We start from the raw sequence: 25,575 nt of genomic DNA on the forward strand, positions 1-25,575 counted from the left end.
AGATAGCTACTACGCTATCTTAACAATCCTTGAAAAAGACTTCTTCCTCATAAAAAAGATTTATTGTCTTTGAGATCTGATGCTACACCATTGCTCAATAATTTAGGAGATCGACTCTATTAAGTAAGTTGATTCTTAATTTTTATCTCATATCATGATTTAAACAAGTAGTTTTTATTTAGAGAAAATAACCTCAGTGACCAAAAATGCCTTATAATATACGATTTTAACCAACTTTTTTTGGATTTGCCAAAATGACCAACTAAATCGCAATGCGATCGATAATTCGCAACGCGATCTTCGGTATCGCAAATCAGTTTCCAGATTCGCAACGCGATTCTGACTATCGCATTGCGATTTTCCAAATTCGCATTGCGATTTTCCTAATTCGAAATGCAAATACGTAAATGGCAACGCGAATTTGGAAAATCGTAATGCGATTACGTAAATTGCAACGCGAATACGTAAATCGCAACGCGAATACGTAAATCGCAACGTGAATACGTAAATCACAATGCGAATACGTAAATCGCAACGCGAATCTGACTATCTCAACGAGATTTTGACTATCGCAATACTGAATTTCAAATTCGCAACTCGATTTCTAAATTCGTAACAGGTTTTAGTTTCGCAACACAAATGTTTTGGGTATATAACTACGCAGCAACAACAACTCATAACCTAAATCCCTAAATCACAACTCATTCCATCTCCATCTATCACTCTCTCCGGCGACATCCGTTCCTATATCCAACGACATCCTTCCCCATCCGGCAACAGGTTTTAGTTTCGCAGCTCGTTTGTTTAGTTAATTAATTTACAATAATGAAATCATCTAATGTTGATCATGTTTGGATAGATTTGTGTTTTGGAGGGTCATGGGAGAATGTTCATGGTGTTTTACAATATATGCCTTTACCCATGAATCTTCAACTAAAACTGTCATTAAAAAAGTTAACTTATGAAACTCTAATGTTACGTGTTGCAAATAAATTGAATTTAGAGCCCCTAAGTGGATTTATGCTATCTTATCAGAGAAATGGTAAAATTTATTTGTTAACCGACAATGAATATGTTGAACGATTCATTGCTTACATTAGTGTTTCAAATGATGATGTTACATTGTATGTTGTTGAACCTAGAAGTAGTGAAGTTGGGTCAGTAGCGGGTAGTAATCAACTAAGTTTTTCAACCCCAGTTTATGGTGCTCAAAATTTAATGGTTCCACCACAATTTCATCACCAAGCAAATATTGTTTCACCACATTTCCAATACCAAACACAATCTCAAAACCCACAACCTTTCCCTAATCCAAATCCCAATCAACTTTCAACGCCAAATTCCGGTTTTCGTATTGACCAGTTAGACGATGATGAGCCAACAGAAAAAATTGTGAGTACTAGTCAGTATTCGAAATTTGATCTTGGTTAATACCCGGACTTTGATCTTGGTCAATACTCGGATTTTGATGATTTTTCAGAAGAAGAAACAGACCCTGCGTGTAATGATTTTGATATTGGTCAATACCCAAATTTTGATGATGAAACAACCGTTGCCGAGGAAGATGTTGATGATAATGAGGAGGAAGTTACGACTGTAAATGAACATGTTGAACATCCATTCTGTAATTCATATAACCCTAAAGAAGAAAAAGAAGAAGAAGAAATCCCCAAAGAAAAGTCCCTGAAGAAAATGCCACGGGAGTATAACTGGAATATGCCAGAATTACTTCAGATACCGGAAGAAGAGTTGGTAAATATAGCAATTGATTGTTACACAAAAATTATTCGTATCAAGAAAGATGATTGTTTTGATACAAAGGAAGACTTGAAGATAGCTTTGTATACGAAATGTGTGGAAGATGGCTATCAACTAAAAGTTAATAAATCAAGCAAAGATCGTTTCGAAACAAGGTGTATGATTGACAAAAACTGTACGTGGCGTATGATTGCAAAGAGGATAAAAGATTGCGAAATGTTTCAAGTTAGGACTTTTATTGATAAACATACATGTTCAAGAACCCAAGTTTTTCCTCACCATAGACAGGCAAACAAAAAGGTGTTGGGTGGTTTTCTGGCTGAGTTAATGTTTTTGAATGGCAGGGTATATCGGGGACATGAAATTATGACTGACATGAATGCTCGGTTCAAGATTAGTATCTCATATTCTCAAGCTTGGAGAGCCAAATGTTATGCCTTGGAATTGTTGAGGGGGTCGCCAGAAGCATCGTTTGCCCAACTGCCGGCTTATTGTCACAATTTAAAGCTGAAAAATCCTGGGTCGGTAACTCATATCAAAACAGATAGAGATGGACGCTTTGAGTTGTTGTTTATCGCCATTGGTGCTGCGGTTAGTAAATCAATATAATTTTGTTGACTCATTTTTGTTAGTTACATGCATTTCACATTTAAATGATTATATTTCTTGTGTATATGATTTTGTAGATTCGTTCGTTTATTACTTGCATGCGCCCAGTTATTATAGTTGATGGAGCACATTTAAAAGGTCGATACCTTGGAGTAAACTTATTAGCAGTAGCCATGGATGCTAACAATGGGATACTGCCAATAGCTTACGGGGTTGGCAAATCTGAAACCTCTGATTCATGGACATGGTTTATGGGGCATCTTAGGGATTGCATAGGTCCTATTAGCAATTTGACAATCATATCCGATAGGGAAAAATCAATTGACAACGCTGTTAGAAGGTGTTTCCCAGATCCTTTTCATGGACTTTGTGGTGTTCATTTGTATAGAAATCTAAAATCAAGGTCTGTTGGTGTAAAAAATCACAAATGGACATACTGGAAGGCTGTAAAAGCTTATTGGGAAGTAGATTTTAATAAGCATATAAACTATTTAAGACGTGTTTTGCCTCAGTGTGCTCAAACACTAGAAGATGTCGGGTTTGAAAGATGGTCAAGAGTACATCAACTTGGAGCAAGATATGGTTTCATGACGTCTAATAGTGCAGAATCAATCAACGTTCTAAGTCGTCATTCCCGAAAATTACCCATTACTATGTTAATGGAGTTTTTTCGAGCCTCTATTCAACAGTGGTACTACAAGAAAAGAAACCATGCAGGTATTATTTCTTTAAATTCGTAACTTATCATATATTTTACTAAGTATTATTTATTTAAATTTACAGGAACATTGGAACATCATGTTACACCATGGACTGAAAAAAAGATAACGAAACGTGTTGTGAAGTCAACGTCATGGAGAGTTGAACCATGTTCAAACACTTTGTTTGAAGTAATGGATAATAACTTAAATGGGCTTGTTGATCTAAATGCAAAGACGTGTAGTTGTATGAAATGGCAAACATCTGGTTATCCGTGTGGCCATGTTATAAAAGTTGCTCTTCATCTAAACCAAGATGATTCAAGCGCATATGCTATGGATTGCTACACTACAGAAGTATATCGACAGACTTATGTCGAGATTCTCTACCCTATTCCACATCCTTTTGAGTTGGACATACCAGATGACTTACAAACAGTTTTGCCACCAGCCATGGACAGAAGGATACCTGGCCGACCAAAAAGTCACGATCGTATACCGTCTAAGGGTGAAGAGAAGAAGAGATCGACATGTAGTCGGTGCAAGGAAAGTGGTCATACAAGGTTGACATGTGGATCACCAGTGCCATCACAATCATCTTTTCCTCTACCAAAATATGGATCCTCATCAAAATCTCAATCACAACCGGCTTTACCTTTTGGGACTGTTAACTTAGGTGATTTTTAAATGCAAACGTTGTATTATGTGTATATTATGTGTGAACTTTTAACATTTTCAGTTAGGCATGTATTAGTAACTTGAGTTTGAACATTGCTATGATATGTTCAGTTGTTATCACTTATTAGACATTCATTTGACTATCGCAATGCAGAAATCGCAACGCGAATATGACTATCGCAACACGGAAATGACTATCGCAACGCGGAATTGACTATCGCAACGCGGAAATGACTATCGCAACGAGAGAATCGCAATGCGAAATGAAAATCGCAACGAGAGAATCGCAATGCGAAAATGAAAATCGCAACACGAATTTAGGTCTGTTTTGCATTCAACATAATGCAAATTGAAATCAACAAATCAACTATTACATTTCAATCAATTAAACAAACACAAATAATAATTATGTACACATCAATTAAACAAATCAACATTTACAAATCATCTTTTACAAATCAATTAAACAATCAAAAAATAATAATAAGAATTATTTCCTCATCAATTATTGAATCAACTTTTGCACCCATACATCTATTTCATGCAGCTCACTTCAGGATTAACCTGCAGAAACCAAACATTGAATCAACAACACTTTCTACACATCTAAAACCTACAAACATCAAATTATTGAATTCTAGCTACTTAACCAAACATTTTCAAACCAAAAAGAATATATATATGTTTAACAACACTTGCATTTGACTTACAAATTATTTATGGACACTTTCATAACGCGGATGCAGGTAGGCAGCGTCTCGCATATATCGCTCTAGCCATAAAATGCCGAAACCACAAGCCTACTGCACCTCTATCTCTATCGGTGGGAGGTAGAAACTGTGTACTTCCTGTCGTCAAATGCTCCAAGCACATGTATACGAGAGGACCACAATCCCCTCTGGCTTCCTTCGTTTGTTGTGGCGCGGTCTCGTCTCTGATAACTGTAACATTGAATTTCTTTGGCTTCTTGTTTCCAGAATTAGTCCAATAATTAATTGCATCCAAGAATTTAGCCAAATGAGAGCTCCATCCCTTAATAATATCTCTCAAATCAGACAATGATATGTAATTTATCATGCTGTCATATACTATTGTCTTTAGGGATGGGAGCTGAAGCTCGACGAGAAGCCAATGAGTACGGTCCAAAACAGGGATAAACACCTGTATCGAAATGTAATAATTCAAATTGCGCACTTATTTATGAACACCTTTAAAATATTTAAACAAATATACTAACCTTATCGACCTCCCACCATGCAGGATAAAGTTTAGCTTGTCCATTAGCCAACACATATGATTCCTGTCGTTGATTCTTCAAGTGAACTACGTGAAAAGACGTCGGTATAATTGTATATCACGTTTTTTTATATTTTTCTTCAATTTCCTTACAATTAGAAGACGTGTCACCCATGCATCAATATGTTGTTTTACAAAAAAAAGACATATATTAGTGAATTACATAAATTTTAAAAAAAATTAATCAAACTGAAATATAAGACTTACCCCCCATCGAAATAGCCGTTGTCTTCAACCCCTAATAATACACCCCACCAAGACCGTTCAATCAACAAATGCATATCATCGTTGAGTTTGTATATGTCAGCGTAACACCCTTGGCTCCGCTCATGTAGATAAAAAATCAACTGCGGTCTTAGCCCAAAGGGTATTATCCAGAATTATTTCCGGTAGTTGTTTCCTCTCCACTTCATCTGCCGGAATGGTACTGGCCGATAACTTATACGAAAGCCAACAGTCATCCATCATGTCCGGCACGTGAGGGGGCTTCTCAATAATTCGATATATTACGCCATTGTGAATCGGGCTCTAGAATGTTGGGAGGGACCTCTTCAACGATGACAGTGGCCTCTTGAACAGTGGGGAGGCCTCTTGAACGATGACAGGTGAGTCAAGCTTTTTCTTACGGATTCTTCGCACTTTTGGGGTGAACGGAGACGTAATGGCACGTGCACGCCGTCTGATGCGTGAACTCCGTCTTGCAAGAAAAACCTAAAGTAGAGCATCCACCTTAGCGGGCCGCTAAAAATAAATTAATACATAAATCAGTAAATAAACAGACATGATATTAAACAGTGAAAACAAAGACAAATATATTTCAAACTTGCACGGTATTCACCCAAGTCATTATTATATCATTGTTCACAAAATGCATCAGATAACATTCCAGAAGTAAGCACTTATATAAACATTTAAAAGGACAACATATAGGTTTAGTGCAGGTTCAATGATAACATAAAGAGTAGTAGTTTATTCTTGAAACTTAAATTTTCAACACTATGAAGTTAGTATTTGTCTTTTGGTTGAAGTAATGCAATTCATTAAAGTTTCAATTTGCAGAAGAAGAATAGAATCTGAAACTTAAAATCGCAACGCGAAAATGACTATTGCAATGCGAAAATGACTATCGCAATGCGAATTTGACTATCGCAACGAGAGAATCGCAATGCGATTTTCATTTCGCATTGCGATTCTTTCGTTGCGATAGTCAAATTCGCATTGCGATGGTCATTTTCGAATTGCGATAGTCATTTTCGCATTGCGATAGTCATTTTTGCGTTGCGATTTTGTTGTTGCGATTTTCATTTCGCATTGCAATTCTCTCGTTGCGATAGTCATTTTCGCATTGCGATAGTCATTTTCGCATTGCGATAGTAAACTATTCTTCTTATGCAAATTGAAACTTGAATGGATTGCATTACTTCAACCAAAAGACAACCAAAAACAAATACTAACTTCACAGGGTTAAAGAATAAACAGTTAAACAGTATTGGCAGCAACCGAATGAATTTACTAAGCAATCTAAGTGAAATTACGAGTAAATTTATCATCAAGTTAAATATGAAAAATATTAAACTTTCCTCGTTGCGTAGAGTATGAACCTCGTTCTGTAACGATGCTACAATCTCACGTAGAGCTGCTACCTCACCACGTAAAGTAGACACCTCAACACGCCATGCACCATTGTCATCGCGTAAAGTACCGACCTCCTCATGCAAGGCATTGACCTCATTACGTAACTCCCCTAACTCATCCCGTGGAGGTGGAGAACAGGGAGATAAACGTCGTGGCATCTTTGCCGGTCGCCTATCATGAGGTGATGGTGGAGAAGAGGCTCGATGATGTGACAGAATAGGTGATGACTCTCGTTGTGGAGGTGTATATTCGGGTCGATCAAGTGATGGCTCTGGGTGAGGTGATGGCTCTCGAAGTGGTGGCTGCTCATCATCCGTGCCATAAAAAAAAGCTTACTAGCTTGCCACCAATCAGTGGCAAGCTCAGTTTCCGTGGGTGTCAGCCTCTGTAATGGAGTGTTGGCCTCCTAACAATATAAAAGCTCAAATAAAGTTAAACGTGTACTAGTACTAACTTGTTTATAAACATATGGTGTATTTTTGTTAACTTACATTATTTATTGTAGTATACGGTAGTAAATCTTCCCATTACTGCAAGGATCGTTTCCTCTTCCAGGAAATAGCCCTAGGAATATCATTAGAAGTTTTTAATGCATATGTCTGCATAGCGGGAAAGACCTCAAATATCCAAATCTACAAACAATATAATAACAAACATTAGTAATTGTTAAAGAATTAATTATAATTTTGGAAACATTATATAAAAAATTATTACCTTAAAGGCCCAAATAAAGCCTGACAAAGTGTATTTGGAACCATCGCCATACAAACTTTTCCGATCATCAAAGGCAGACGACAACTTATTCCATGTAGCTCTCCATAGATACGAACCCCACGGAAACAGGTTTATTGCATTTAGGTCCTCTACCAATTTAATTAGATCATTAGGAATAGGTTGTCGGGCCTCTCTGCCTAAAAATCCGGCTTGCAAAAGTATTAGAATGCATACTTGGACAACATCGACGTCATCCATCCGAGTAAAACCATCTTTCTTATTCAATAATCTCGTCAAGTCTTCCACGTGTAAATTCGACTTCTCCGTTGACAGCTCAGGAAAAACCCGGTAAAACCATGATAGGCGGGTAATATGTCTAGTGTACCGATCTACATCATCGTGTCCGAAGCGTAGACCGGTGATTAAGCAAAACTCCTCCCGCCCAAAACACGTATACGCCGGTGGAAAATCAAACCATATCTCTTCATCACGACGTTGTATAGTCTCTGGTAGATCGCTAGTCATGGTTTGAAGAAACAGATGGGTCAACATAGCATCTCCACCCGGATGTTGTACTTTCAGCCATGGCCCGAAGCAAGTATCCTCAAATATATTTCTTTGTGCAGGTGAAAGCTTCGACGCAATTGTTTTGGCCAGGCTTCCTTTATTTCTTAAAGTCAATTGAGCTGAATAAAAGTTCTGCAAAAACAATAAACATACCAATTTAGATATACCAAAAACTATATTGTGAAGATATAACAAGAACAATAAACATACAGAGTAGTAGTTTATTCTTCAAACTTAAATTTGCAACACTGTGAATTTAGTATTTGTTTTTGTTTTTTGGTTGAAGTAATGCAATTCATTCAAGTTTCAATTTGCAGAAGAAGAATAGTTTCTGAAACTTTAAATCGCAACACGAAAATGAAAATCGCAACACGAAAATGACTATCGCAACGCGAATTTGACTATCGCAACGCAAGAATCGCAACGCGAAATGAAAATCGCAACGACAGAATCGCATTGCGATAGTCATTCTCGGTTTCAAATACTAAAATTGAAAGAAACTTGAATGGATTGCATTACTTCAACCAAAAGACAAAACAAAGACAAATACTAACTTCACAGGGTTAAAGACTAAACAGTTTAGCAGCAATCGAATGAATATAATAAGCAATCTAAGTGAAATTGTTAATCTATTATTGAAAACACCAGTAAACTTATCATCAATTTCAATATGAAAAACCTAATAATAATGCAAAAATTTCAAAAGAAAAAATAATTAAAAAAACTAACCCTCGGTGGTTGAGTTGGTTGATTTTCCATTTCTGACCGTGAATGATTTCGTCGGAGATGGAGACTGATATCGTCGGAGATTGGGATTGATTTCATCGGAGATGGGGATGGATGTCACCTTAGAGAGTGAGAGATTGAGATGAGACTGAGTTGTGATTTAGGGTTTTAGGTTATGAGTTGCGATTACGGGATATACTGTGGACGGTTCAGTGTTCCGATATATTAATTAATATATTCGTGTTTGGAATTTGAAAAAAAATACGCGTTGTATACGAATGTCGCTATGTAAATCGCATTGCGATAGTCAGATTAGCGTTGCGATAGTCAGATTCGCATTGCGATTTACGTATTCGCATTGCAATTTACGTATTCGCATTGCGATTTACGTATTCGCATAGCGATTTACGTAATCGCATTGCGATTTTCCAAATTCGCGTTGCGATTTACGTATTCGCATTGCGAATTAGGAAAATCGCAACGCGAATTTGGAAAATCGCAATGTGATAGTCAGAATCGCGTTGCGAATCTGGACACTGATTTGCGATACCGGAGATCGCGTTGCGAATTATCAATCGCATTGCGATTTAGTTGGTCATTTTGGCAAATCTAAAAAAAATTGGTTAAAATCGTATATTATAAGGCATTTTTGGTCACTGAGGTTATTTTCTCTTTTATTTATTTGTATCCATCTTAAACTTTCGCATACGTGTAGACTATGTTGAACTCGGATAATCAAAGAAGAATAAAATTTCCTTAATCTCCGTAACACTCTAAACATTCATTATTAGATTTAAAATTTTAGTATCTTTTTGCGAATCATATTCTAGTTACCTGTTAAAACTGACCGTATTTATGCAAACACGGGATATAACATATAAGTCTAGAATGCACTGCATGTAGACAGGTAATTGAAATGCCTTGATACCAATTTTTGGCCTGAATTTGTTTCATGTGTTATGCGGGCTAATGCCCATCTGGCGATGCAAATGTAAATGCAATGGATTCTGCGCCGGATAATAGTTAGGCACTTCACGGGGAACTGATCATCGGAAATTCTCCGCTTCTAAATTAGACTAAATGTGCTTCTCCCGATTGAAAACATCAAATACGTGAAGTTCCATTCTAACGGCTAAGGAATTCCACTCGAGGAGGGGATTTGTTGCGGTATTGAGCATTAACAGTAAAATTATTTCCTGCAATTCGTTGCATTTGATTTATTATCTTTTTGGCCATCATTGCCACTTTAGAGTTCCAACAAATGAGATCAAATTACACTGGTGTTTCATTCTAGAAAACAGCACAGAACAACAACAACAAGAGAAAAAATAAAGGGTCCTCTTCTCCTTGAATGCAACTTCATAACACAATCATCAGTAGGAATCAAAAGAAGGACTTGTTTTCGTGACAGCATAGCTTTTGCTCCTCGGATACAACAAATCTCGCTTCTTATCAACAACAGCAGCTTCATTTTCTTCAAATTCACAAGGGTTTTCTTCATCAATTCTTCCCATCGCAACGCTGCTGCTCTTCGGCAACCCTTTCGATCCCATCCGCACCCTCTGTTGTTGTTGTTGTCGAAAAAGCATATCCAGTCCATCCCTATGACCCAAGCTCCTAACAGATGCAGCTCTAATAAGCTCTCTAAAATCATCCTTGTCATCGGAGGTTGCCGAGATTAAACTAAAGCTCCTCGGCAACCCCGAGTATTGTTCAGCTGCATGTCCATAGCTGACACTTGAAGCACAGCTTGTGAAACTTCTAACATATAGATCCCTGGCTTTGCCCAACGCTTTCAAAGGGACTGTAATGAACCGCATGAACTTGTTATGGCTATGCCCTTTGCTTCTCATTATGCAAATTTAGCGAACGAAAAAAGAGTGTGGTTGAAGAGATGGGGTTTATTGGGGTAATTAGCAGGAAATGTTTATAATTATAAGGTGGTTGAGTAGAAGCTATCGAGGTTGGATTTGGAATTTCGTTTTGTTCAAAGGCACGCAGAATTGGACAAACCCTTTATGAAACCAGCAGCCGTGGATTCAAGAACATGCTTCGAGTTGACTGCCAAAATCTCCCCAACATTTGATAGGATATAATAATCAAATTGGTCCACACGGCCTACCATCACAGAGTTCTCCTATGTTCCTTTTTCACCTTTTAAATTAATTCATAATCCACTTGGATTGGATTTTCTGGATTACCAAAGATAAGGATTATCACAATCGAGAACTATAACATCAGTGTTATTATTATTTAGTTATTTTAAGAACATTTCTGTTGAAGCTTGTTTCCTCGAGTCTTATCTCATATCAAATCAAGATTGAAAACGTTTGGAAAATTATTTTCCAAGCAAAGCCAACCTATGAAGAATTGATTAACCTAAAAGACAAAATAGTGATAAACATGACCATAAAGAATTCTAGAAAAAAATCCAGCAACCCACGAGTTGTACAGTTCTTTGCGAATACAGTGAAGTGATAGGGAAGTTCAAACATGCTTTTCATCTAATAAGTAAAAGTAAAAGAATTTCCACGCCTTGTGTTTTAATCGATTAATTTAACATTTATTAATGATGTTAATACATATATAATATAATAACATACGAAAAATAATAGCTCTATCATATTAAAGTTTTATAATCTTCAATCTGAATTAATAGATAATATATCGATAATTATATATTAAATATTGAATAATATTCAAATATCATATTAAATATGATTATTATCTTGAAGATTCAATATGAATTAATAGATTATATATCAATAATTATTATCGTATTACACTTTTCTCTAGTTTGCACGACATATATATATATATATTAGTATTATCAAATCATATGTTTTGATTAGGGATGGATATTTAAAGGATTTGAAGTATTTAGTCTTTACCGAGGACATGACCTCAAATAGGAAAGTATGGAGACTTAAGATCAGGATAGCTGAGTAGTACGGGTCACATCCTTGGGGTGTATCATCTCTGTCTTTTTTTTAATGCCTTTATAGAAATTTCCATGACTTCTACTTTTTATACGTCTCTGTCATTGTAATTTATGAAGGCTAAGAATTAGGGTATTGGAGAAATGTTGCATTAGTTTAGGTTTTAACCCATTTGACCTTATTTCTTCCCGTTGCTTGCTATCGTTGACTTCTGTGTATTCTTCTCTTCATGTTTCCTCTTTTTAATTTTAGTCAAATCTTACGTTTTTGTCTATATGCAGAGCTTTTTACGCAGGGTTTTAAATTGCAGGGATTAATTCTCATTACAGATGTGCATATGTAGACTGTTTAACTATGTATTTATTTTTTATTTTTATACATGCATTGCATTTTATCTTTATTTTAATTTTTTAATTGCCGGAGGTCTTCCACGGAAGCTGCTCTTAACCTGACGTTGGGGGCAACCTACTACCCTACCTCCCCCTTACCCTATTACATATGGGAATAGGGTTTTGTTGTTGTTGTTATTGTTGTATTTAAACCTAACCCGACCCGACTCGATCAGATCGGATTTTTCTTAAAAAAATTCGAGGTCGGGTTTAGGGTGAAAAAATCCGACCCGAAAAAATATATAATTTTACCCTATATATTTAGGGATAATTACAATAATATCCCTCTATATATAATTTTTTTTTCAATTAAGTCACTGTTTTATTGAATAAAAATATTTTTTTATTATTTCGGGTCGGGTTTCTATGTCATATATTCGGGTCGGGTCAGGTGAAACTTTGTTTTGGTCGGGTCGAGTCTCGGGTGGAGGCTCTCTTGTTCTCGGGCCGGGTCAGGTGGACCAAAAACCCGACACATGCTCATCACTAGTTCTAATAAACCAAATATGTACAAATTTAAAATTTTAGTTAACTGACATAATTAGATTAGATTATGTATAAAAAAAATAAAATTTTATATGAACTTATATTTAAAGAATCTGACATAAATATAGTCTTAAATTAATATAAGTATATAGTTCTAGAAAAGATTATTCTTTTTAGTAATATTTTTTTCTTTAAATCAAATACCTCCTAAATCGAACCTAGATATCAAAAAAGGTAAAAGTGAACCTATACCATTAAAGGAAATTTAACATTTTATTAATAATTGATAACATTTTATATATGCTAAATTCTAGTTAATATAAGACATTTTCTAAAATAATAATGTTTTTTTAAGAGAAACTGAATATAAGACCTAAATATAGGTGCAACAAATAATAATTGAATCAAATTAAATATTTATTTTATTATGGCTTAAATATATAAAAGGTATCTAACCTATGCTCTTTTTTTATTTCGTGTTTAACGTTTATTTTATTCAAGTTTAGTGTCTAACGTTACATTCTGTGACTCAAAATGAGACCGTGACATACCATTAAGTTTGGCCGTTAACCTGTTAAAAAAGCTACGTGGCATATTTTTTAATGCTAAAAATGATTTATGAAAATAAGAAATTAATTTCCATTAAAACCTTTAACTTTTTACCCCCTTTAACTCTTTACCCGTTAACCCTAAATCAAAACCAATTTCACTCCTTTTCTCTTTTCCCCTCCTTCTCGTTTGACTTTGGACCTGAATTTTCTCGCTCTCTCTCTTTCCCTCCAAACACTGATTTCCCTTTCATTTACTTTGATCCAACTAAAACTCATGATTTTTCTTCTAATTTTGGTTTGTTTTTTATGATTGTATGTTTCGTAATTGAAATGGGAATACTCATAAAGAAAGCATGAGCAATAGCCCAATTGGTAGCAACAACAACAAGTTAAACAACGACGATTGACTCAAGAAAAGCATGGGAATGAATAACGAAAAGAGTGGGAAGTAGTTGAAGTAAACAACCAACGAAAAGTTAAAGGGGTAAAAAGTTAAAGGTTTTAATGACGACCATGCAATGTTCTTCTTCTTCACAATGCAATCTTTTTATGATCAGTAAATCAACGAAGACTACGCCAATTTAGATCAAATCACAGTAAAAAAATAACAACAAAAAGTGATTCCATTTACTAGGGAGAAGGTAGTAGAAGAGTTGGAGAGGATGAAGAGGAGGGAAAAGATGACGGTGGATAATATTATGTAAAAAGTGGTTTTGGTGTTATCTTTTGAGGCGGTGGTTGTCGCAGAGACATTGGAGGTATATGGAAGTGGCATTAGCGACAGTTGGTGTTTGTTGTTGTGCATTATGGTGGTAGTGGTGGTGGTGCTATTGGAGGAGGAGGTTTTTGAAATTAGCAGGTGTTTTTTTTGGTTAAATGGGTTTGGTGTTTTTTTTGGGTGGATAATACCATTTATTAGTATTAAAAAATATGACATGTGGCATTTTTAATAGGTTAATGACCAAACTTTACGGTCTGTTATGGCTATGCCCATTTTGAATCACAGAATGAAACGTTAGGCACCAAACTAGAATGAAATAAACTTTAGACACTAAACTGGAAAAACGGACATAAGTTAAACACATTTTGTATATTTAATCATTTTATTATTAAAAATTATATTTATGATCAATTGTGTTTACTATAAAATTTTATATTTTAAATAAAATTTTGTTATAAATTATATTTATTAAAGTGGATGTCTACATTCATTTAAGTGTTTCTTAACTTACATTATTAATGTATGATAATATTAACCTTTAATTAGGTCATTGTAACATATATTTTTGGTACCTATAAAAGGATATACAAGCTTATAAGATATATACAACAAAATATCATTATCTATTCTTACATTGTGTTCTATATTTGTGTATAATTTCATAATACATTATCAGTACGATTTTGCTCAGAAATTTTTCTTACTAAAAATCAAGTATCGTCTCTATCTAATCTAAGTATATCATGACAAATCTTGTGATATTAGAATTTGTGGTTCTAGACATTTTCAAAAAGAACTATTTATCTTGGATTTTAGATGTTGAAATACACCTAGATGCAAATGGTCTAAGTGACACTATTAAGGAAGGGAATAAAGAATTTACTCAAAATAAGGCTAAAGTCATGATATTTCTTCGTCATCACCTCCATGAGGGACTAAAATCTAAATATTTGACTGTTAAAGATCCCCTTGTTCTTTAAGATAATCTAAAGGAAAAGTATGACCTCCAGAAAATTGTTATACTTCCTAAAGCTAGCTATGATTTGTTGCATTTGATATTACAAGATTTCAAATCGGTAAGCAAATATAACTCAACTATGTTGCAAATTACTTCACAATTGAAATTATGTGGTCAGAGTATCACCGATGAGGATATGTTAGAAAAAACATATTTCACTTTTCTCACAACAAATAATATTGTCATGTAGACACAATATCGTGAAAAAAGGTTTTTAATAAATACTTTGAGTTAATATCTTGTCTTCTTGTGGCCGAGAAAAGCAATGAATTGTTAATGAAAAATCATGTGTCTCGTCCTATTGGTTCCAATCCATTCCCTAAAGTGAATGCAACATCTTATGGTGGAAAAAATAAATACATCATCAACAATCGTGGTCGTCGTTATGGATGCGGTCAATGTCATAATTATGGTCGAGGACGTGGACAAAGTGGTCAATTTAAGAAATCTTATATATAACCACCAACAGTGTGATTATAAGGATAATAAGAGTGATAAAGATCATATTAAGAAAGCAAAATCTTTATACTAACGATGCGGCTACAAATAATTGGTCTCGTACTTTTCATGCACCAAAGCATCTTATGGACCTTTATCAACAATCATTAAAAGATAAAGGAAAGAAAATAAAAATAAATTTTGTTTGTGAAAATAAAAAAAAGGAATACGACGTGGATGATCAAGCACACTTGAATGTTTCTGATTATGGCATTGTTGGTCAAACTCAGTTGGATGTACATGAAGAGAATAATTGATATTTCAATTTATTATTTACATGAATAATATTTATATATTTTGAATGTTTTGTGATATTTATGTCAATTTATTTTTTAAACACCATGGTCGTTATGTTTTAAAAGTTTTGAAATACTTATATGTTTTGAATATTTTATGATTTATTTATTTTCTTTGAATAATATGATTACTTCTCAAATACAATATGTGATAAATGGTGAAGACTTATGCTTAGCAAACCGTGCAACAACTCATACTATACTTAAGCATAAGAAATATTTTTCCTCATTTAAAAATGCAACAAGCTAATGTTAGTACTATATCTGAAAGTACTAAAATCATAAAAGGATATAGAAGAACAACTATATTATTGCTAAAATCATTTAATATTACTAATGATTATTATTATTTTCTGTTCTTTTTCATATTATGTCTTTTATTTTTCTTTATTTTTCTTAATTTTTTTAATTTTAAATAAGAATATATGTCATTTTGACTATTTTCTCTGCTTTTTGTGACACATTTTTTCTCTTATTTTGCGGTATTTTCTTTATGACTTTTGATACATTTTTCGCTTACCTCTATAATTGTGTTGGTGCTCATGCAAAGATACTCACGACATTTATTTTCTAATTAATTTATCACCGGTCAATATTGTCAAATCTCCTATTTGATAAAAAGTTGTTTGTCAATATAACCAGAATTGTGTAGCGAAACAGTCTGTCAAATTATTTGATTCGCTCGCCACCCTTTTATCATTTCGTAAAACGTATCATTCATGAAAGCAATGATTCTTACAAATGTTATTGTGTTCTTTTGATGTTGGACGTTGATCTCAATAAAATGTTTCGTTTTTTTCGTGTATTTGGATTTAATATTTTATTTTATATATAATTTTTTGTGACTATTATCCTCAATTTTTTTAAGCTTATCAATTTTGATTTTTTTCATTACTTTTATTAATAAAATTCAGTTGTCATCGTTAAAACATATTAAACTCATTGTATATAAATTTAGATGTGTTAGTAGCAATGTGTACTTGGACAACTTGCATAACATTGAATCCTTTTGTAAATAATTTTGAAAATAGTTGAACCAATTCCAACCCCAATTTAAAAAGCATGAAATATTTGAAATTTTCAATCCGAAAGAATTGAAATTGAGCTCATAAATTAGGATATAGTGGTCAATGAAGCTTTCAATGCACAGTCATCAAGGGTTAAATTCATTGCCAACCGCCGGTCAATCGCAGTTAGCTTTGCTTTTCCCAAGACATTTAAATTTTAAAACTTTGCTTTCTCTCTTTATTACTCTCTATTTTGATCGTGCTTTCGGATTTTCACTTTTGAGTTGATCGGGTCTGGGTTTTTGATGGTATCATTCTTTCAGGAGTCTTGAGGGGGAAGTTGAGTAAGGGTCGTAAATAGCTTTGGTATTAGGGAGAGAAGAAGATTGCATTTTTTCCCGATTACTATCATTTCTTTCATGATGGGAATGGTATTAGTGGTGGTGGAGGAGGATGGGGTTACCCTTCAGACGAGATAAAGAAATCAGATAAAGCAAACAACAGTGAAAAACAAAAGAACGGGGAAGAGAAAAGATGTCCCCTTTGATTGGTATTGTGGCGTCTGTTTTGTCAAAAAGGAAGTAACATAAAAACAAAACTCGTTCCTTCAACGATAGTCTTACTCTCTTTCCCTTCAATTTTTTTAATCTTTACCGCACGCTTCTTGTTTACTAGATGTGATATGTCTTCTTCAAGGCTAGTTTTCATGTAAATTGGCTCTCTTCATTTTCATTTGAAAAAAAAACTATTTTGTCAAGTTCTTTTCTGTTGTAGTCTAGCATTTAGCAAAGGGTGTTAAAAAATGCCGATGAATCAACCATCTACTCGAAGAGAAGCCGACATGAAGCTCGACAGCCAAGTTTTAAATCTAGAAATGGCAATGAAAGATGGCATTTTGGGCGGCGGTTGTGGGGTAATATCCACCGGTTTTGCGTCAGAGAAATTGGATCTGAAGATAATGATTGAAGAGCTTGAGTCCATAGATGTGCCATCGGTTTTCATATGTCCAATTTCTTTGGAGCCAATGCAAGATCCGGTGACTCTTTGCACTGGCCAAACCTACGAGAGATCCAACATTTTTAAATGGTTCTCCTTAGGCCGTTACACTTGTCCCACCACGATGCAAGAGCTTTGGGATGATTCCCTGACTCCAAACAAGACGCTTCAGCAACTAATTTTTAGTTGGTTTTCTCAGACGTATCTGTCGATGAAGAAGAGGTCAGAGGATGTGCAAGGAAGGGTAAAAGAGATTTTGGAGAATTTGAAGAAAGTTAAGGGCCAAGCTAGAGTTCGAGCTCTTAAGGAGCTTAGGCAAGTAGTTCAAGCTCACGGGGCCTCTAAGAAGACTGTTGTGGAAAATGGAGGCGTTAGTTTGATTTCATCTTTGCTCGGTCCTTTTACAACGCATGCTGTTGGGTCAGAGGTTATTGGAGTTATTGTGAACTTGAATCTTGATTCCAATTCTAAGTCTGATTTGTTGCAGCCTACTAAAATATCTTTAATGGTAGATATTTTAAATGAAGGGTCGATTGAGACCAAGATCAACTGCACGAGGTTGATTAGGATGTTGATGGAAGGGAACGATGTTGCATCAGAAAGTGTTGCAAGTTTGAGTCTTTTAGTTGGGTTGCTTAGATTAGTGAAAGATAAGAAGCACCAAAATGGGGTATTGGCTGGATTGAGTTTGCTGAAAGTAATTTGTTCTCATGAATCGGTTAGGAACTCTCTTGTCAACGTTGGGGCAGTTCCTCAATTGGTTGAGCTGATGCCTGGTTTGAATAATGAGTGTTTGGAATTAGTCCTTTATATATTGGAGCTTTTGTCAAACATTCCTCAAGGAAGATTGGCTTTGAAAGATTGCCCAAATACCATACCAAATGTGGTGAAATTATTGATGAAAGCTTCAGAAAACTGTACGCAGCTTGCAGTGTCAATACTGTGGGCCATTTGCAAGTTTGCTCCCGAGGAATGTGCTTCACTTGCTCTGGATGCTGGCGTGGCTGCCAAGCTACTTCTAGTTATACAGAGTGGTTGCAATCCTGTTTTGAAGCAACGATCAGCCGAGTTGTTGAAATTGTGTAGCTTAAATTACACGGTTACCGTCTTTATTTCCAAGTGTAACCTCACGAGAACAATTCAATGAAGGAAAATTGCAGCTTGTTTGTTATTCTAGACTCTAATATCAATACAAGAATGGGGCTGACGAGCTTCCCGTTTCCAATAGCTCCCAAGGGAGAGGGGTTTCTAAGGAGCCCTTTGCTCTCTCTCATCTGTACACAAAAGAATTTCCATCATGTTATTGTTTTCACATCGATCACCAGCAAAATGTGGACTAGAGAATTGAAGTCGGTGTTGTTTGTCAATCCACTTTCTGTATGCTCAAGTTTCAACCCAATAATTCCTAGCAAGGCTGTAATTCAATTTGGTTGTCTTATTGGTTCTTTACTGTTTCAATCCACCAAAGGAAATGTAATTCCATACTCTTATAATGAGCCGAGTGGGGTTGGGAATCGATGACACAGAGGGAAATGCTATGAGGAATGGGTTTTTTTGTGTTCAGGGTTTCTGTATTGACCTGACTGATTGATCCCTATATTTCCTTTGTCTATATGAAAATTTACATCTCTATACCATGGTTCAAAGAGTTCTCTTTTGAGGCTCGAATCTTAAACTTATTTGTAGAGATTGTAAAACTCTTTCGGTAGCTATATGATAATAAAACTCTGCACAACCTCCATGTTTACTTGACAAAAGTAACAATTTGAATTTCTGAATTGAAGCGGCCTTGAATTGGAGTGTGTTCTCTTTACATAAAGCTTTTCTTCTAATGGAATTGAACTGTAAAGATTGTTGAGCAAATTTGAAGGAAAAAGGTGGTCAAGGGGTACCCCATATTTTTACTTTTTACAAAGAAATCGAGTGGGCTCATATCATCATTGAAATCAAAACAGTAAGCAATAGCTTGAAGGTGAGGCTTTTGCTGAAAAGAAGTTTCCGTGCAGATAGCAGAAGTGGTATATGCTGCCATGGACTTGCTATTTTAGCAATAGAAGCTGGGATCTTCTTGGGTGGAGGCGAATGAGTAAGGTAAAAAACAACTTTACCTTTTTTCTTCAAATAAATACTTTTGAAAGTATGTGTACAATCAGAGGAGATGATGCATTACATAAGTTGAATGATTAGTTCCAGGTTTCCAAGGAGGGGAGGGCCCTGGATTCCACTTTTGTTGCCACGAATGCATGCATACCTTTGCCATTGAAAAGCGCACACATTTGTGCGGGTCAGAAATCTTGGGCACCCTCAAAAGTAGGAATAAAAATCCTCTGCCCATGTATATACCCACCAATAGTTTAACGTCACGTGTTAGCGAACTTTAATTAACTTAACAGAAGTTTATCGTCCGTTTGCTTGCACTTTAACTTTTATCTTTTCTTTATGCGACCTGCACCACCCTCTAACTTTAATTTTATATTTTCTTTCTGCAACCGGATCTTCATCCTCTAACTAATGATTACATTGGTAAGTTATTACTTTGATGCCTATAACTATAGCGGATGTATCGAAATTTTTTATGAAGGTCAGACGTCGGCAACGATGCGGTGGTTCTCTAACACCATGTTGATGATTTTGTTTCCGTCATTAGGGTAGAGCGATGACGCCTTTTCCTTTAGGTTAACGACGACACTGTTTTGTTGTCCGCTTGTATTGAATCCGTTGAAAATTTGAAAACTTAAAAACTATTCATGAATCCCAGTAATAGATGAAATACCCAGGGTGAGATGGCATAAATTATGGAGTCAAACTGAACTCCAACAAGAAGAAGAACCCAAATAATAGGTACTGCCAAAACTAGAGCTGGTGGAGGAGCCCAGCCATTGTCCTCTTCTCCATTCCCTTAACCAAACCTAGACTGGAATCTGGTCAAATTCAGTGTTCCCCCTTCGAATGGACTCTATTGAAATTAGGATGCATCCGGTCTGGTCTATCTAATTTGATAAGTTAAAGTTTCTATTTTAATTTGATACAACGTTTTGATAGACATTTTTATTGAATTCAAATTTTAGGATTAAAATCTATTTCTACCCAAGTCGATATGAAATAAATAATTTGTCTCTCATTTCATTAAAAATAGAAAATATAGAGAAAAAATATTATAATAAGGGTTAAAGATCGAACTAATTTTTTATAAGCTGAGTTTAAGGTAGTATCTATTTGATTTTTTTATTTATAAAAAACGTTAGTTTTGTTAGAAAAATGAAATATCCGAATTACAATAAATATTTATAATTATAAACATAAATTAACCATATAATTAGAATATTTTTTATAACAATTAATACAAAAACTAGTCACTTAAGATTACACAATGGTCAAGTTAAAAACTTGACCAAAAAACTCGAACAAAATATAGATTCAAACAGATCGGATCGTATCAATAAACAAACAAAAAAATGAGATAAAGCTACTAAAATATCACTGACAACCTGTAAATCAGAATTAGACAAAGTGAAAAAACAATCTACGAATGCATATCCCGTATCAAAGTTCAATCTGATGGTCCAAAGCAAGGAAGATCAACATGATAACAAATATGTGTCATCTTGATCAGTCGTGGCAATGTCAAATTTAACATTGAGAAAAAATAAACTAAATTAAAAACCAAACGAGCGAAATTGTACCATAAAACATAGATAAACGTATCATGAAAATTAAATTATTGAAAACTAAAAAAACAAGGGAAAATAAAAATGATACAATAAATTAAAGGAAAAACTAGAAACATCGACATCAAGAACCCAGTACAAAGGCTGATATCATCGTCTATCAACCAAAAATGTAAAAAAGAGAGAAATGACTAAGATTTTTGAGAGAAAAACGGTCAGGCTTTTACCCTTATATTTATTAGATATTTTTTCTTAATCAATTGACAACCCGTACCATGCGTACGTGATACAAGAAATTAAAATAAATAATATTTACATTATTTACATTAATTTTTATTACAAATATCTTATAGTTACAAAAACAATAACTAAGGTTCCACTTAATATTTAATCTAATATTTGGTGAAATATAGTAGTCTTAGAAACAAATATAATATATATGCATCCTATAGATATAATTATTTGAATCTAAATTTTTAAAAATAAATAATATTTTTTAACTATTTAAATAACTTAATCGTTGATTAATATATTAAATATGGGTGATTATAGAAAGAGTACAATACATGCAAAACCAGGCCTGGGTTTGACTTTGTAAGCCGAATTTTGGGTTCAATGAAATAAGATCAAAATGGTTTGGTTTTTGTGTTGACCCAATGAGGCATTAGAAAAATAATAAGATAATGCAGTAAAGCCCACTCTATTTCGTAAGTAAAATACAACTGTTTAGGTTGTCCAAGTATTGTTTTGTTAGAAAATGAAAAAGGAAAGTGACCAATCAACAACAACCAAGGGAAAAAAAGGAAGACAATTCTCTCTGGGGGTGCTTATGGAGCGTCGATCACGAGTTGATAGTATTTGATTTGTGTTCGTTAAAAAATTTATTATTTGATTTGACTCGTTGCTCGTAAATTCATTAAAATTGTCCAAGTATTGTTTTGTTAGAAAATGAAAAAGGAAAGTGACCAATCAACAACAACCAAGGGAAAAAAAGGAAGACAATTCTCTCTGGGGGTGCTTATGGAGACTCGATCACGAGTTGATAGTATTTGATTTGTGTTCGTTAAAAAAATTTATTATTTGATTTGACTCGTTGCTCGTTAAATTCATTAAAATTGTGTTCGACTCGTGCTCGTTGAAAAAAAATTACTGCTCAACTCGACTCATTGCTCGTTAAGCTCAAATCATTACTCATTAAACCTACTAAAAAAACTATCTTATTTTTTTAACTAAAAATAAAAGAGAAAATAACCTCAGTGACCAAAAATCCCATATAATATACGATTTTAACCAACTTTTTCCGGATTTGCCAAAATGACCAACAAAATCGTAATGCGATCGCTAATTCGCAACGCGATCTCCATTATCGCAAATTCGCGTTGTATTTTCGCAATGCGATAGTTGAAAATCGCGTTGCGATGGTCTACAGTATCGTTGTGATTTTCCCAATTCGCAATGCGAATAAGTAAATCGCAACGCGAATTGGGAAAATCGCAATGCGAATAAGTAAATTGCAACGCGAATTGGGAAAATCGCAATGCGATACTTACTATCGCAATGCGATAATACAAAATCGCAACGAGATACTTACTTTCGCAACGCGATACTGACTTTCGCAACGCGATTTACATAATCGCAATGCGATTTTCAAAGCGCCATTAGTATCCTGGCCAAGTATTTTATTTTTAAATTCCAAACATGAATATTAATATATTGGAACACTGAACTGTCCACAGTATATCCCGTAATCGCAACTCATAACCTAAAACCTAAAATCACAACTCAGTCCCATCTCCATCTCTCACTCTCTCACCATCTCCGACGAAATCCGTCCCATCTCCGGCGAAATCCGTCTATCTAAATCTCTCAGAGTCACCCTCACAATCAGAAATGGAAAATCAACCAAATCAACAACGAGGGTTAGTTTTTTTAATTATTTCTTTTTGAAATTTTTGCATTATTATTAGGTTTTTCATATTGAAATTGATGATAAGTTTACTGGTAATTTCAATAATAGATTAACCATTTCACTTAGATTGCTTATTAAATCAACCAAAAATCGCAACGCGAAATGCAAATCGCAACGCGATTTAGTTTCGCGTTGCGATAGTCATTTTCGTGTTGCGATTTTCATTTTCAGAAACTATTCTTCTTCTGCAAATTGAAACTTGAATGAATTGCATTACTTCAACCAAAAAACAAAGACAAATACGAAATTCACAGTGTTGCATATTTAAGTTTGAAGAATAAACTACTACTATTTATGTTTATTATTGTTTTTGGTATATCTTCACAGTGTAGTTTTTGGTATATCTAATTAGTATGTTTATTGTTTTTGTAGAACTTTTATTCGGCTCAATTGACCTTGAGAAATAAAGTCAGCCTGGCCAAAACAATTGCGTCGAAGCTTTCACCTGCACAAAGAAAAATGTTTGAGGATACATGCTTCGGGCCATGGCTGAAAGTACAACATCCGGTGGAGATGCGATGTTGACACACCTGTTTCTTCAAACCATGACTAGAGATCTACAGAGACTATACAACGTCGTGATGAAGAGATATGGTTTGATTTTCCACCGGCATACGTGTTTTGGGGGAGGAGTTTTGCTAATCACGGTCTACGCTTCGGACACGATGATGTAGGTCGGTACACTAGACACATTACCCGCCCATCATGGCTATCCCGGGTTTTTCCTGAGCTGGAGAGGCCGAGTCTACACGTAGAAGACCTGACAAGATTTTTGAATAATAAAGATGGTTTTACTCGGATGGATGACGTCGACGTTGTCGAGTATGCCTTCTAATTCTTTTGCATGCCGACTTTTTAGGCAGAGAGGCCAGACAACTATTCCAAATGATTAATCAAATGGTAGAGACCTAAATGCGTGGAACCTATTTCCGTGGGGCTCGTATTTATGAAAGCTACATGGAATAAGTTATCGTCTGCCTTGGATGATCGAAAAAGTTTGCATGGCGATGGTTCCAAATACACTTTGACAGGCTTATTTGGGCCTTTAAGGTAAGAAATTTTATATAATGTTTCCAAAATTATAAGTAATTATTTAACAATTACTAATGTTTGTTTATATTATTTGTATTTGGATATTGAGGCATTTCCTGCCATGAAGACATATGCAATAAAAACTTCAAATATATTCCCAGGGCTATTTCCTGGAAGAGGAAACGAACCTTGCAATGGGAAGATTTACTACGGTATACGACAATAAATAATGTAAGTTAACATAAATACTACATATGTTTATAAACAAGTTATTACTAGTACACATTTAACTTTGTTTGAGCTTTTATATTGTTAGGAGGCCACACTCCTCTACAGAGGCTGACACCCACGGAAGCTGAGCTTGCCACTGATTGGTGGCAAGCTAGTAAGCGTTTTTTTTAGGGAACGGTTGATGAGCAGCCTCACTTCGGGAGCCATCACCTCGCCCAGAGCTATCACCCCACCCAGAGCCATCATCTGATCGGCCCGGCTATACACCCCACAACGACAGCCATCACCTATTCTGTCACATCATCGAGCCTCTTCTCCACCATCACCGCAAGATAGGCGACCGACAAGATGCCACGACGTTATCTCTGTTCCACCTCCACCTCAACGGGATGAGTTAGGGGAGTTACGTGATGAGGTCAATGCCTTGCGTGAGGAGGTCGGTACTTTACGCAAAGACGATGGTGCATGGCGTGTTGAGGTGTCTACATTACGCGGTGAGGTAGCCGCTCTACGTGAGATGGTAGCATCGTTGCAGAATGAGGTTATACTCTACGCAACGAGGTAAGTTTAAGATTTTTCATACTCGTAATTCATTCGGTTGCTGCCAATCTGTTTTTGTTAGTATTGTTTTTGGTTTTGTTTTTGTCTTTTGGTTGAAGTAATGCAATCCATTCAAGTTTCAATTTGAAGAAGAAATAGTTACTTTCGCAACACGAAATGACTATCGCAACGCGGAAATGGCTATCGCAATGCGAAATGAAAATCGCAACGACAAAATCGCAACGCGAAATGAAATCGCAATGACAAAATCGCAATGCGAAATGAAAATCGCAATGCGATTTGTGTTTCGCGTTGCGATTTTGTCGTTGCGATTTCATTTCGCGTTGCGATTTTCATTTCGCATTGCGATAGCCATTTCCGCGTTGCGATAGTCATTTCGCGTTGCGATTTTAAGTTTCGTGTTGCGAAAGTAAACTATTCTTCTTCTGGAATGTTATATATGTTGTCCTTTTAAATGTTTATATAAGTGCTTACTTCTGGAATGTTATCTGAGCATTTTGTGAAACTATGATAGAATAATGATTTGGATGAA

The 25,575-nt window shown here is 35.1% G+C and overlaps 2 protein-coding genes across 2 annotated transcripts; one reads left to right on the forward strand and one right to left on the reverse strand.

Moving 5' to 3' along the window:
- Nucleotides 1-9,998: 9,998 nt before the first annotated feature.
- Nucleotides 9,999-10,565, reverse strand: LOC120191449. The gene has a single exon (XM_039194399.1). It carries the CDS (start codon nt 10,532-10,534, stop codon nt 10,055-10,057), a length of 480 nt encoding a protein of 159 aa, XP_039050330.1. The 5' UTR covers nt 10,535-10,565; the 3' UTR covers nt 9,999-10,054.
- A 6,354-nt stretch (nt 10,566-16,919) lies between these two features.
- Nucleotides 16,920-18,938, forward strand: LOC120191454 (U-box domain-containing protein 30-like). The gene has a single exon (XM_039194402.1). It carries the CDS (start codon nt 17,389-17,391, stop codon nt 18,727-18,729), a length of 1,341 nt encoding a protein of 446 aa, XP_039050333.1. The 5' UTR covers nt 16,920-17,388; the 3' UTR covers nt 18,730-18,938.
- The last annotated feature ends 6,637 nt before the right edge of the window (nt 18,939-25,575 follow it).

The sequence above is a fragment of the Hibiscus syriacus genome, unplaced genomic scaffold, assembly GCF_006381635.1.
Source record: "Hibiscus syriacus cultivar Baekdansim isolate YM2019G1 unplaced genomic scaffold, ASM638163v2 tig00116969_pilon, whole genome shotgun sequence".
Classification (NCBI taxonomy): domain Eukaryota; kingdom Viridiplantae; phylum Streptophyta; class Magnoliopsida; order Malvales; family Malvaceae; genus Hibiscus; species Hibiscus syriacus.

What these genes read in the sequence shown, in the direction of transcription:
- LOC120191454 (XM_039194402.1), top strand. Translation starts at nt 17,389, where the DNA reads ATGCCGATGAATCAACCATCTACTCGAAGAGAAGCCGACATGAAGCTC.
- LOC120191449 (XM_039194399.1), bottom strand. Translation starts at nt 10,534, where the DNA reads ATGAGAAGCAAAGGGCATAGCCATAACAAGTTCATGCGGTTCATTACA.